The 14,167-nt window shown below is 44.3% G+C and overlaps 1 protein-coding gene across 1 annotated transcript; it reads left to right on the forward strand.

Moving 5' to 3' along the window:
* The first annotated feature begins 4,162 nt into the window (after nucleotides 1-4,162).
* Nucleotides 4,163-6,807, forward strand: LOC133926488 (disease resistance protein RGA2-like). Its single transcript, XM_062372459.1, has 2 exons — nucleotides 4,163-6,278; nucleotides 6,653-6,807. Exons 1-2 carry the CDS (start codon nucleotides 4,307-4,309, stop codon nucleotides 6,679-6,681), a joined length of 2,001 nt encoding a protein of 666 aa, XP_062228443.1. The 5' UTR covers nucleotides 4,163-4,306; the 3' UTR covers nucleotides 6,682-6,807.
* Nucleotides 6,808-14,167: the final 7,360 nt, after the last annotated feature.

A 14,167-nucleotide genomic window follows, 5' to 3' on the forward strand; every position in this document is an offset into this window, starting at 1 on the left:
TGTGGTTGTCATGTCATGTAGGATGTTTATGTCACAACTATGTTATCAACCATATTGTTATACATGCGTTCTCATTCCATCCCAAAGCATAGCATTGTGCAATCGTATCCGCTTTCAAACTGTATGAGCGTGTCGTCCTATCAGACAATAAATCGTTCACTTGCAACTTTCCAAATAAAAACCCTTCGCATTACAAACCCTACTACTATTACGTGTACAACTAGAATACAACGTTACATGACAGGGTACTATTTATTTAATTATAAACAACATGGTACAATAAAATATAACATAACGCCATGTCAACACATCGGAATACATTGTTTCTAGTCATACTGACTTAGAATAAACTGTGAAGACTTTTCTCACTCCTAGCATCCCCTATCACCATAGTACGCCGGTGGTGGTGGTGGAGGAGGAGGAGGAGGAGGAAACTTTTTGTGAGATGGGCAGGAGCACCAGGGATCGAGGCATACGGTAGGATCATCAATGTGGATACTCAGCTCATCCTCCTCTAGAGGGGTTGGAATAGCATCAACCTCACGTTGCAGGTTGAAGATACGGTCTTGCAGGTGATGGATGTACTCCTAGATGTTCTATTCAATGGGAGGATCAACCCATCTCATATAGTGACAGCTCTCTTCATCGTCTGACTCCTGCAAATATATAGAAATTAAAGAATAAAATGTCATACAATACGATACTGAACTTGTTGGCACTCTCACCCTTCCAAGAGGACATCAGAAGAATTGGTGGCCTCCGTTAATGCTACCATCATGCATCTAAACAACGCAATTGTATCTATAGGAGCACTTTGGCCAATCCTCTTTCGGGGTGGTCATAAGTCCTCAGATGATGGGGTGGTTGAAACTCACTCTTCCCCTGTAAAGGGAAGTTCTCGAGTGGCTCATCGTACGTACTAGGACCAAAGGAATCCGGCCATATCATTAGTGCCCTCCCAGTGCTAGTAGACCCTCTAGTTCTCCCTCTCCCACCTGTAGCAATCATTGTTTCGTTGTGCCTACGGTTCGAACTATGCAAGCCCTTTTATAGATACGCTACCATAAATTAATTATGCTAACATTACTGTTAAGCCTTACGTACAATGTTTATCGTAATGTTTAACCCTAATCTAATGATTTAAGATATAGCCTTTTCAGACGTAGGCTTTCAAAACTAGCCTTTTCTGAAGTAGCATTTTCAGACGTAGTATTTTCAGAAGTAGCCTTTTTAGATGTAACATTTTTAGACATAGGCTTTTCAGACGTAGGCTTTTCAAATGTAGCCTTTTCAAAAGTAGCTTTTTTAGACTTAGGTTTTCAAGCGAAATCTCCATGGACTCGCTCTATGAACCAGCACTGATTTTCTGTATAAATAGCAGCCCATGAGGCAACTTCTCCAAACAAATCAAAGTCTTCTCCTCTTACCAAAATGACCTCTGATCCTCACCCGAAGAAGTCAATGCCGGATCTTTTGCCTGTTGGGGGTCGAAGTTCCAATGTGCTGGTGTGGAGACATGTGCAGGGTTCAGAAGTCCAACGACTTCTCAGACACCTACGGTAGGAACTTCTTCATGTGCTCCAACTACTAGTATGACCCACCAGAGGGCAGCATCTGTGGTGGCTACCGTAGTCAGGTAGTTACATATTGCAGAACTAAAACAAAACTATCCGTCGTTTACCACTTACGAATTTTTCCTTCTTTGCTACTGCCCGCCACCACTATGCGACTTCATACAGTAGATCGATACTGAGTAGAATAAAGCAGATGTGGTCCTCTGCACACCCAACACCGGGCGGCATGGAGACAATTCCATGAAATAAAGCTGACGAGAGGAGAGAAACGACCTGCAACGCCTATAGGAGGAAGAACAGAAGAGGAGAGAGGAGTAGAATGTGAGGAATCGTCCAAACAGTATTCTAACTAATCATTAGGTCGATCATTTGTTTAATCACGACTTCAACGATTAAGCAGAATACTGCTCCGGTAGTCCTGGCACGTGTTTTGTGCCCAAGATTGAAACACATGCCTTACCAACATAACACATCACAACAAAGCTTAATAAGGAGCAAGTAATTAAAGTTATATTACAAGTCTTAAGTCATGCAACCATTTACATCAATTTACAACAAAAGAAGCAACTAAGGAGCAGAAGATTAAACCTATTAACAACAAAAGAGAGCGGCGCCACATGCCCTTAGGCACCGCCCGCCTCAAAAGCTTCGCCAACAGAGTAGGATGAACTACTCTTGCCTGTCGTCATCGCCGACGGGCACAAAGTAGCCAAACACCGCCTCTTCCTCACCAATAATACCTGAAAGAGTAGCGTGAGTACGAAAGTACTCGCAAGACTTAATCCATATAGTGCACGTATAAATAGCCCAACTCCAATGATTATGCATTGAGCCATTAACAAGGAAAAACCACAAGGTTAAGTAAATTATATGCGACCGCAATATAGACATCTATGTGTGAGCATTCTAAATTTAACCAAACTATCATCAACCCTGTAACCAATCACCTGCACATGTATGAAACTGAAACAATAGCAAACATAACTATAGAACGGAACCATCTCAACCAACTCCCACATATCCAACCACAATCCACAACTCATGACTCTACGACCGATGCGGATGGACAGAAGCATACTCATGACTGAGAGCGTGTCATTTTGAAATATTTTTACACCCTGCAAGGGATACTCCTGGACCCACACGACTCAAGGACCATACGGCTCACGTGTCCGCACAGGCCCACGCAAGGGGGTACTTGTGTCAACCTTTCCCAGTAAGTCCCAACCATTTGGATTGTATATCGCTCGGCGCGAAGGTATCTAGAACTACTCCCGGAGCAAACTAGATACCTCTACAAGTCTACCCGCTCACACCGTCGATGTTCAGGCCCAAATGATCATAATTACAGAGGTATTCGGCTCATCTTACCATTATATCGGCATGTGGTGAGTATGGTAAGTGCTAAAGCCAACGACACCGATGGACGATGCTTAAACGATGTAAAGTGGTCTACGGTGTCCGAGTTCCCTTCCCGAACTGTCCCGGGGACTCATCCTGAGCAGAAAACACCCATAACACTGCCCACATCTCATCTCATACTCACCACTCATCCAACCATCTTAACATTATCATGTAGTTGTGAACAACAATTAAGTAGCCCTAGGCTCGCGAACAACGGCATCACCGTCGCTCGACTTCTACCAAGAACCTATGTATTACTAAGTATGTCGAAAAAACCCTTAAACTAGACATCAACAATATTATTGAGGCGACAAGGATAAGGATAATCAACAATTCAAGGTAGAGGATATGCAATTTAATATAGGTTCTGCCCATTTTTCCCGGCATCGACTCGGTAAACATGCAAACATACATAGGTATAATTTATCAAATTTTGACTTCATTCAATTTAACACAAGGGTTCAATATGCTTATATGCTTACCTTGCTGCTCTGTCGGTTGCCTGAAGCTACCCACACACAACTCACAGAAGTAGGGTGCCTCGGTGTCTCCCTCGCTCGCTTGAACCGTCGGTGCAACATTCTCTAAACAAAAGAAGAAGGCATAGCATAAACAAACAAATGACGGAAAAGTGCACATATGATGCAGGCTCAAGATATACTAGAGCGCCGAGGTTCAAAAATATTTGCAAAAGACCACCAATGGACTAGGGTTTTGAAGTTTGAAACCCCAGATAAGCTAACCTAAGTGTACCTTGCTTCAACAGGCTGGCGGTCAGACTAGCCTTGGGGTGACGGTCAGACTGCCGGTTTGAAGTAGGTTTTGACCTCTAGAGATCTTATCGAAGTTGAGTTAGCGGTCAAACTGCCCACCAATGGTCAGATCGGCCCTAGTGGCAGTCTGACTTTGAATCTAGTGGCTAACTGATCCTTTCCACCGACCTACTGGCGATCAGACTAGCTTGAGCTACAGTCAGACCGCCAGACCCCAGCAGCGACGTGCGCCACCTACGCTCCCGGCTACAGAGCCTCCACCTCGTCCTCTCCGCGGCCCAAGAACGTGCGCCCAGGGCGCGTGGCGAGGCTCTCGTTAGCTCCCTGCGCCGCCTGCGCAGCCTCGCCAGCGATGCCGACAACCTGCTCGACGAAACGCTCTACTACCAGATCCACCGCCGGCTCCATCCGGACCAGGCTAGTGACGCCTCTTCTTCTTCCTCCTCCTCCATCTCAGCTGTCCAATCAGTGGTCTCCAGGTTTCGCTGTGCCAAGAGGGCACGCCTTGGTGGAGATGACGATGCCGCCGGTAGAATTCAAGAAATCTTGGAGCAAATGTGTGAGGCTGGGGATGATGTCCGTGAGGCAATCAAGATGGAAAAGTTGGATGTTTTTGCTGATTTGGGACACCGGAATTTTTCTGTGCATCCCCGGGGGCAGACAACAGCTTACTTCACGGAGCCAAAGGTGTTTGGGAGGGACACTGTGAAGGGGCGCATTGTGGGGATGCTGACGAGCAAGGAGACTTGCGGGGTAAACTTGTCGGTCCTTCCAATTGTGGGTAACGGTGGTGTCGGAAAAACTACTTTAGCACAGCTTCTGTATAATGATGCAATAATGCAAGATCACTTCAGCAGACGGATATGGATCTCGGTGTCTGTTGACTTCGATGAAGTAAGACTCACACGCGAGATGCTGGACTGTCTGTCTAATGGCGTGAGCAAGCATGATGAAATTACCAACCTGAATAAGCTCCAAGAGATCCTTGAGGAGAGCATAAAGTCAAAGCGGCTGCTACTTGTTTTGGATGATATGTGGGAAGACAATGATAAGAGCCGGTGGGACAAGCTTTTAGCACCCCTTAGATGTAGTTCTTTGAAGGGCAGTGCGATCTTGGTCACAACAAGAAATCACTCTGTGGTGAAAATGATTGCTACAATGGACCCCATCCATTTGGATGGCTTGGAAGATGATGACTTTTGGGTTCTGTTCAAATCATGTGTATTTGGTGATGAAAAATATGAAGGACATCGGAATTTGCAGATTATCGGGCAGGGAATAGCCAAAAAGTTGAAGGGATACCCCTTAGCAGCAAAAAGTGTTGGTGCGCTTTTGAAAAGAAACCTTGATGGTGGACATTGGATGGGAATATTGCAAAGTGATGAATGGAAGCTGCAGCAGGGGCCAGATGATATCATCCCAGCACTGAAACTTAGTTATGTACACTTGCCTTTCCATCTTCAAAGGTGTTTTTCTTATTGTGCATTATTTCCTAAGGGTCACAGATTTGATGCCTTGGACTTAGTTCGCATTTGGATATCGCAAGGTATGGTTTCTTCTGGAAATGGGAGAATGGAGGAGACTGGGCGTCAATATTTGAATGATTTGGTGGATCGGGGATTTTTTCAAAGAAGCGCTTATTACTCTATGCATGATCTAATGCATGACCTAGCACAGATAGTTTCATCAGGTGAATGTCATATGGTCGACAGTTTTGATTCAAGAAATGGAACATGTTATCCAACTATTCAACATTTATCTATCAATACAAGATTTGCTTATAAGTGGAACACAGATGCCCGGAATTTTTTCCCAAATGATAACTTTCAGAGGAAGCTGGTTTACATCGGGGAAGCAGTGCAAACAAGGAATTTGAGCACATTAATGCTATTTGGAAAGTATGATGCTGGATTTTCTGAAACTTTTTCTCATGTATTCAAAGAGGTGCAACATCTTCGTGTTTTGAGGTTACCCACACTAACTTACAGCATAGACTTTCTCCTCAGAAACTTCAGCAAGTTGATCCATCTGCGCTATCTTGAACTAATATCCAGTGGTCCTGGTGAGCCATTGCCAGAGGTTATATGTCAACTTTATCATCTACAGGTCCTTGATGTAGAGTATTGGGTGCACCTTCCTACTTTACCACGAGGCATGAATAACCTTGTCAACTTGAGGCATTTTGTTGCTCGAGGTGAATTGCATGCAATGATTGCCGGAGTTGGTAGACTAAAGTTTCTCCAGGAGTTAAAGGTATTCCGAGTTGGAAAGACTACTGACTTTGAGATAGGACAGTTAAATGGGTTAAGAGAATTGGGGGGTTCACTTGCAATTTACAATCTGGAAAATGTGGGAAGCAAGGAGGAGTCTCATAATGCTGGATTAAGGGACAAAAGGTACCGACAGGATTTGCTTCTGTCATGGTCTAATAACCGGTTTGCGGTGAGATCTTTAATTGAGACTGAGGTGCTTGAGGGCCTTCATCCACATTCCAGTCTCAAGCATCTTCATATAACAGGCTATGGAGGTATTTCTTCCCCCACATGGTTAAGTTCCAATCTTCCTCTCATCAGCTTAGAGTCTATCAGTCTTGATAATTGCACAAAATGGGAGATCCTTCCTCCACTTGGACACTATCCACTCCTTAAAACACTGCATTTGATTCAGTTGCCTGCATCAAGAGAAGTACCTACAGTATCCTATAACTATTGGACTGGATCTGAAAAGCAGGTCTTCTTTCCATGTCTCGAAGAACTTGTAGTTAGGGATTGCCCTGAACTTAGGGCATTTCCGTTGCCACACTGTTCTTCTGAAGATGAATGCTTTCAGTCATTTGGTTGTCTCCATCACGCTACAATCTACAACTGTCCCCAGCTAATGAATTTGCCACCGTTTGGTCAGGTGAAGTCTCTATCCAAAATATCCATTGAGGGAGTAGGATCATTTCCTCACATCAGATTATTCATGAAAGCGTTGTATATCAAGGGATGTGTCGGCCCACGTACCTTGGATGAGATATTACTATTGACTGAGTGCAGTCTGAGTGTTCTTGAGAAATTGACGATTGAGAGCTGCCTGGATCTTGCACATTTGCCATGTGAAAGTTTTAGCAAATTGGTCTCTTTAGAGATGCTGGTAATTGTGGACTGCCCAAGGCTTTCCTTACTTTTGTATTCATATAACCAAGATGAAGGCAAGTGTTATTTCCCATTATTGCTCAAGAAGCTTGTAATCCAAGCATGTGGCATCACAGGGAAGCAGTTATCACACTTATTGTCACAACTGCACCTTCTGGTTTGCTTGACAATTGTGAAGTGCCCAAAAATATCATCCTTGGCAGTTGGTGGTCAGATAACTGGGACTGTCGACTCCTCAACATCTGACTACCATCAGTGGTCAACTGATGGCTTATTGCAGATCCCATCTGGTACATTAAATCGACTTCACTATTTGTGCATAGATGACTTCCTGGATCTGGTTCTCCTATGCAAAGATGGTTTTCTTGGATTTATCTCACTCAAAATATTACGGATAACAGGATGCCCACAGCTTATCCTAACCATGATGACTGAAAAAGAAGGATCCAACCAGAGCTGTCCTCTCATACCACCGTCAGTACAAGACCTTACAGTTTCTCACATGCATAACAAGTTACTGCCCTTCTTGCTTTCTAATCTCACCTCATTGTCCATCCTGACAATATCTAGGAGTCCAGAGTTAACATCTCTTGGCCTTTATTCATGCAAATCTTTAGAAACATTGATTATTGATAAATGTGCTGGGTTGTCTACGCTGGAGGGTTTGCAGTCCCTCACCAGTCTCAAGCACTTGAGGGTTTTTGAATGCCCCAGTTTATGTACACCTTGGGAACCTTCTTCAGCAGATGGGCAGAATCAGGGCCTAGATTTCCAACTGCATCTGGAGAAGCTTGAGATTGACAACACCTCATTCTTTAAAACATGTATTTGCAAGAAGCTCCCCTTTCTCCAGCATGTGGTGTTTTTCATGGTAACAACTAACATCAGTTGCATTGTAAGCTTTGAACTGATGGGCTTGCTCAATACGTAATGGTTTCTTGTCCCCTCGTGTGCAGGCAAAGAATGTGAGAGCCTTCACAGAAGAACAAGATAAAGCACTTCATCACCTGACATGTCTCCAAGTACTTGACTTCTGCTATTGCCCTGATCTCCAATCACTGCCTAAGGAGTTGCATTGCCTTCTATCCCTAAAGAAATTGTCAATCAAGGCTTGTCCAGGAATACAGTCACTGCCAGAAAAGGGCCTTCCAGCTTCCCTACAGGAGCTTTATGTGAGCAACTGCAGCGCTGAACTAAAGGAACAGTGCAGGAAGACAAAAAATGTTAGATGTGTCTATGTTGATAGACATGCAAGCAAATTCATAACTATATGCAAACTGTTACGGCTCTATTTCAGGTACCTGTTTTCTTGTTCTAAAATGTCCGTCAATTTGATTCTTGTGCTTAACTATCCATACCATATGATTTTAAGGAAGGTACTTTATATACTTTTTATATATGTGTGTATTCTTTTGTTCATTATAATTATACCGATTGAATAAACAGTATAATACTAAACTAAGTTCTATTATGGTGGGCTTGCTGCTTTGACAGGAACCGGAAAAGATGAGACTGGAGAGCAATTCTGATTGGAACTTCAGTTTTCTGAGATGATAAAACCATGCGGCATAAAGATCAGTTGGATAAGGCCCAAAGATGCAGGTCGTTGTTTTAAGATATGTATAGTCTTTTTGTTCATTACAATTTTTTTTTTTGGACAAAGTTGTTCATTAGAATTATTCTTATCGAACAAACAGTAGAGTACTAAACTAAGTTATATTGTTGCTGCCTTGCTGCATCGTCCTGGTTGGTGTTTATCGTAATAACATTTGGTATCAGCGATACCAGATTCCAAATCCAGTATTCTTTTTGTCACGGTGAACTACTTGCTATATCCGATGACCGAGGTGGTAGTTCACCAGGTCTTCAACCCATTTGGCGCTGAGGAGGTGCAGTTGGTCGTGGTGGCAACACATGTGTCAACACACCACGTAGGTCAAGCTCACGGTGCACTCCACGGGCGTTGCATCTACGACGACTGCTATCGGTTAGGTATCCATCACATGCAAACAATAACACATTCGCTGACAGCAACCTTGTTAGGTTCTGATTTCGGTGAGGGTGCTGGCTCCCAGGCCATCAAAGGTTTAACCAAGATGGTGGCCAACATATAGAAGCAACTCAACGGCTTAGCGCAGTAGGTGGCCGTGCTCGATAAGCGTTCGTTGGAGATTACAAATCAGCTGGTCGTGCTGCAAGGTAGTATGCCAGCCAGTGCACCAAGGTTCATCACCAACGTCGACCACAACGTGGCTGCTGCAGCCCCAAACACGGAAGACATTCTCGCCATCGAGATGCCTGTCAGGAGTTAAACGTTGGGACACGGCACCAACAACGACAACATCCATGTCTCGCTCATGTTCCTGCCCTTGATGATCACGTCCGTTGCGGTCGCAGCGACATCACCCATGGAGCTCTTGCTGATCTCCTCACTGCAGCCTTTTGCCACTGTCAACTAGGAGAGTTGTGCCGGTTTTAGCGTAGATGTACTGGGCTACCTCACTGCAGCCTTTTGCCACCGTCAAGTAGGAGAGTTGTGCCGGTTTTAGCGCAGACGTACTGGGCGTTGTGCGAGGCCTACTGCAGGAGTAGTGTCTCCACATCGATCATAGGTTGTCCGTTACTCCCGAACTTGTGGTCATACGAGCGCTTCGACATAGGGCGCCCACAATTGAGGTCATACAACGAGTATAATGGTTCTTTCTACTTCTCCGACGAGCTTGGCTTGCATGACGCATTGGACGACCCTGTGATGGGTTCACTCTGGTGCAAGCGTGACGTAAGTAATACAAGTTAACACATTTCTTTAAGGACTGTTCTTTCATTACGCTTATATGCCTGATATTTTACTTTTTCATGCAGCTAAGGTGGGTGACGGTGACGACACGTGCTTCATACTCTTAGTTCGTTGTCACATTAGACCAGCTTTAGACAGACAGGGTGCGGTGGACATCGTATGACCATGAGGCGGTCACGACTCGCGCGGCTCTTGGCCTCTCTGATTTGTGCCACAGGGATCAGGCTCTCTAGCTTACGAGGCGGCGGCTGGTCTTCGATGTCACGGTCGAGTCATACTACCCGGACAAAGTGTACAGCCAGTTCGTGTATCACCAGCATTTCCCTCTGGAGCGTCGACCGATCGACATCACTCACATGTAAGTATTTATTGTTACAGTTGCTTTACTAATCATATTTTCAGTTATATAATTGTAACTTTGTCTTGCAGGATGACGAGGAAGGGTCAGGGTATCGCGTACGATGGAACTTGGACAGCAAAGATGCAGTCGTGGGTGGAGTAGTGGTCGGATGCAGCTGTAGACCTCCACGTCCCCAGTGGCCCTTACCCTGTCGACGGAGGTCGTGTACTTGCATTGGTTCTATGCGACGGCGCGAGTTAGGTGCATCCCAATACCTCCTGAGCCACTGCAGCATGAGCCGAAGATCATCGACACTTTTGCTATAGAGCTGACGGCGGCATACCACGCCGTGGTACGTGAGGTTTGTTATATTCTACTAACTTACATTCTTATATTAAATGTGTTCTCTCGTGCATTGTAGTCGAACACGTTCAAGAATGTTGGCATGAAGCTACTAGACTTAGTGGACTGCTGGAGTCGATCCCACCTCAGGTTGACCTAGTTGAGTTGATGACCGGTCTGTGTTGGCTCGTACGTCGTTGCCTCGACGAGTTTTGATACGCTTCGTGCCAGAGGTTACCGGACGTTGTTGAGCCTAGCACACATAGGTCTCCAGCACGCGCTTAGGCTACGACGCCACGCTTCGACACGGAACTAGTGTCGTCGTCTCAACAACCACCAGTGCGCTACATGTCGACTCCTGGTTTCCATGCAGGTGCTACAGTCTAGGTCTGTCACTCTCAATTTGATCACTCGGGATTGCACCTTACAATTTAATTATTATGTGATGCACATGACATTTGATATGGTGGTACCATACAACAGTTCCAGGCTCTCGACGCTGTATGCGGCTCGACGCACTCTCTACCGGACGACTAGTTCACTGTTATGCTCGACGAGGAGGGCCTATCGCAGACAGCGAGGGCATCTCTACCGACGTAGCCATCACAGGTTGACCCTAGCACCCATGCAGATGTTGCATGGCCTTGTCACCCTCCGCGCGAGACCCAGACGTACTCCACTGACCACGTGTGGCACTAAGCAGCCGACGAGCGTAACCAACAAGCGCACGCGTGACCATAGCGACGTTCCTTGACTACGCCATTAGACAATACTTAGACATGTTTATGTTATTTCTATTATGTGCTTGTCATGTCATATAGAATGTTTATGTCATAACTATGTTATCAGTCATGTTTTTATTACGTGTGTTCTCGTTTCATTCTAAAGCATAGCAATGTGCAATTGTATCCACTTTCAAACCGTATGAGCGTGATGTCTTGTGATGTCTTGTCAGGCAATAAATTATTCACTCGCAACTTTCCAAATATAAACTCTACTACTATGACACGTGTAACTAGAATACAATATTATATGACGGGATACAATTTATTCAATTACAAACAACATGGTATAAGAAAATATAACATAAAGCTAAGGAACACATCGGGATATATTGCTTCTAGTCATACTAACTTAGAATGAACTATGAAGGCTCTCCTGACTCCTATCATCCCCTATCACCATAGTGCGGTGGTGGTGCTGGAGGAGGAGAAGAAAACTTTTGGTGACACAGGCAGGGGCACCAGGGATCGAGGCATATGGTAGGATCGTCAATGTGGATGATCAGCTTGTCCTCTTCAGGAGGGATTGGAATAGCATCAACCTCACACTTTATGTTGAAGCTACATTCTTGCAGGTGATGATGTACTCATGGATGTTCTGTTCAACAGGAGGATCGACCCATCTCATGTAGTGGCAGCTCTCGTCGTCGTTTGACTCCTGCAAATACGTAAAAATTAAAGAATAAAATGTCATACAATACGATACTGAACTTGTTGGCATTCTCACCCTTCCAAGAGGACATCAGAAGAATCAGCGGACTCCGTTAATGCTACCATCATACATCTGCACAACGCTGTTGTATCCATGTGAGCACTTCGGTTACTCCTCTTTCGGGTGGTCGTAAGTTCTCAGCTGATGGGTGGTCGAAACTCACTCTTCCCTTGCAAAGGAAAGTTCTCGAGTGGCTCCTCGTACGCACTAGGACCAAAGGAACCTGGCTATATCACTGGTGTCCTCTTTGTGCCAGTAGACCTTCTAGTTCTTCCTCTCACCTTTAGCAACTATTGTTTTGTTGTGCCTATGTTTCGAACTATACGAACCCTTTTATATATGCACTACCACAGATTAATTATGTTAGCATTACCGTTAAGCCTTAAGTATGATGCTATTGTAATGTTTAACCCTAATCCAATGATTTAAAATATAGCCTTTTCAGATGTAGACTTTTCAGAACTAGATGGCTTTTCAGAAGTAGCTTTTTTAGAAGTAGTCTTTTTAGACGTATCCTTTTTGGAAGTAGACTTTTCAGATATAGTGTTTTCAGAAGTGGCCTTTTCAGACTTAAGTTTTCAAGTGAAATCTCCATAGACTCGGTCCATGAACCAATACTGATTTTCTGTATAAATAGCAGCCCATGAGGTAACTTAGCCAAACAAACTAAAGCCTCCTCCTCTTACCAAAATGACCTCTGATCCTCGCCCGAAGAAGTCAATGCCGGATCTTTTGCCTGCTAGTATCGAAGTTCCGATATGCTGGTGTGGAGACCTATGTAGGGTTAGAAAGTCCAACGACCTCTCGGACACCTAGGACAGGAAGTTCTTCATGTGCTTTAACTATGAGTAAGACCCACCAAAAGATAGCATCCGTGGTGGCTACCGTAACCACGTACTCATATATTGCTTTACGTACTCATATATTGCAAAACTAAATCACAACTATCTGTCGTTTATCACTTATGATTTTTTTCTTCTTTGCTAGTCTCCGCCATTACTATGCGACTTCATACAGTGGATCGATACTGAGCAGAGTGAAATAGATGTGTTCCTCCTGCACACCTAACACCGGGCGGCATGGAGACGATTCCATAAAATAGAAGCCGACGAGAGGAGAGAGGCGACCCGCAAACGGCTACAGGAGGAAGAGCAGAAGAGGAGAGACGAGCAGAACCGCCTCAAATTAGAGGTGTATGAGGCAAATAGGGAGCGGAAGCGCGAGAGGGAACGTCAGGCTTATGAAGCTGGACCTGAGGCGGTGAGGAAGGGAAAGTACCCATGCTACACTCAATAGAGTGTCAGTAGTAATCGGCTAGTTTTAATTCTCTAAGGCATGTTAGATTTAGAATCGGTACATGTCTAGTTTACTTTCAACATTTTACTGTACATGCCAATGTCGTCGTAGCTTTCTGTTTGTAGTTTCTTTAAATTTCTTAAGGCATGTTAGGTTTGTCATCAGTGTATGTCTATGATGGAATGGAAAATATATCGAACATGTCATTATCGTTGTTAGAGTCGGTGTATGGCCTGTGGTGCTTTGCGTAGTTTAATATTTCAATATTATAAGCGGCATTGTTTAGTACCAACATATGCCTAACCCTGCCATATGGATGTACACTAATTTTTGCTCTGGCTGTGTCTCATTAAGTACATGATTCTTCCCAAATTAAAAAATATATATTATTAAAAAACAAAAAATTAAAGAAAGGACACATGTCAGCATGTCGTTTGCCAACAGGCCGGTCGGCTATCACCTAGCCCGATAGCCATATCAGTGTCTACCCGAGGGCTTGTCGGCACGTAGAGTGTCGACAGGCATTTTTGGCCCCACATGCATGCCAATAGGCCCCCGGGGCTACTACCACATAGGCTGTCGGCACGCCAGTTCAGAGCACTGTTTCAGCAGTAGCTCAAGAAAGCTTTCTAGTCACATATTGGGGAACAAAAAACAGCACAAATTTCTGTCTGAACTTTAGGTAGAATTCTGCATAAGGAAAGTGAGGACGCCTGCTTTAGTCAGTCCTCTGGCTCTTTTCCCTTTCATACAATGATTCGTCAGTTGTATAGGTTAAAGGAACTTGTTATCGTATACCGAGCATTGATTATATACACAACAATAATTTATGTTATCTTTAACTAAGATATATTTACACACAGCATTCTTTTTTAAGTAGGACATGCGTTGAAAACATTTAGATACCGTTGCAACTTATAGGCATTGTATTTGTTGTAATCTATACGTATAAGCTAGTGTGTTTATACTGATACACGAGGACACGAGGTGGAACCCAAAATCGTGTAGTG

The sequence above is a fragment of the Phragmites australis genome, chromosome 8, assembly GCF_958298935.1.
Source record: "Phragmites australis chromosome 8, lpPhrAust1.1, whole genome shotgun sequence".
NCBI lineage: Eukaryota > Viridiplantae > Streptophyta > Magnoliopsida > Poales > Poaceae > Phragmites > Phragmites australis.

Excerpts from the sequence above, each read along its gene's own strand:
- LOC133926488 (XM_062372459.1), top strand. The coding sequence starts at position 4,307 with ATGTGTGAGGCTGGGGATGATGTCCGTGAGGCAATCAAGATGGAAAAG. Across the intron at positions 6,279-6,652 it reads TCATATAACAGGCTATGGAG|GTGAAGTCTCTATCCAAAAT; the intron begins GTATTTCTTCCC and ends CCGTTTGGTCAG.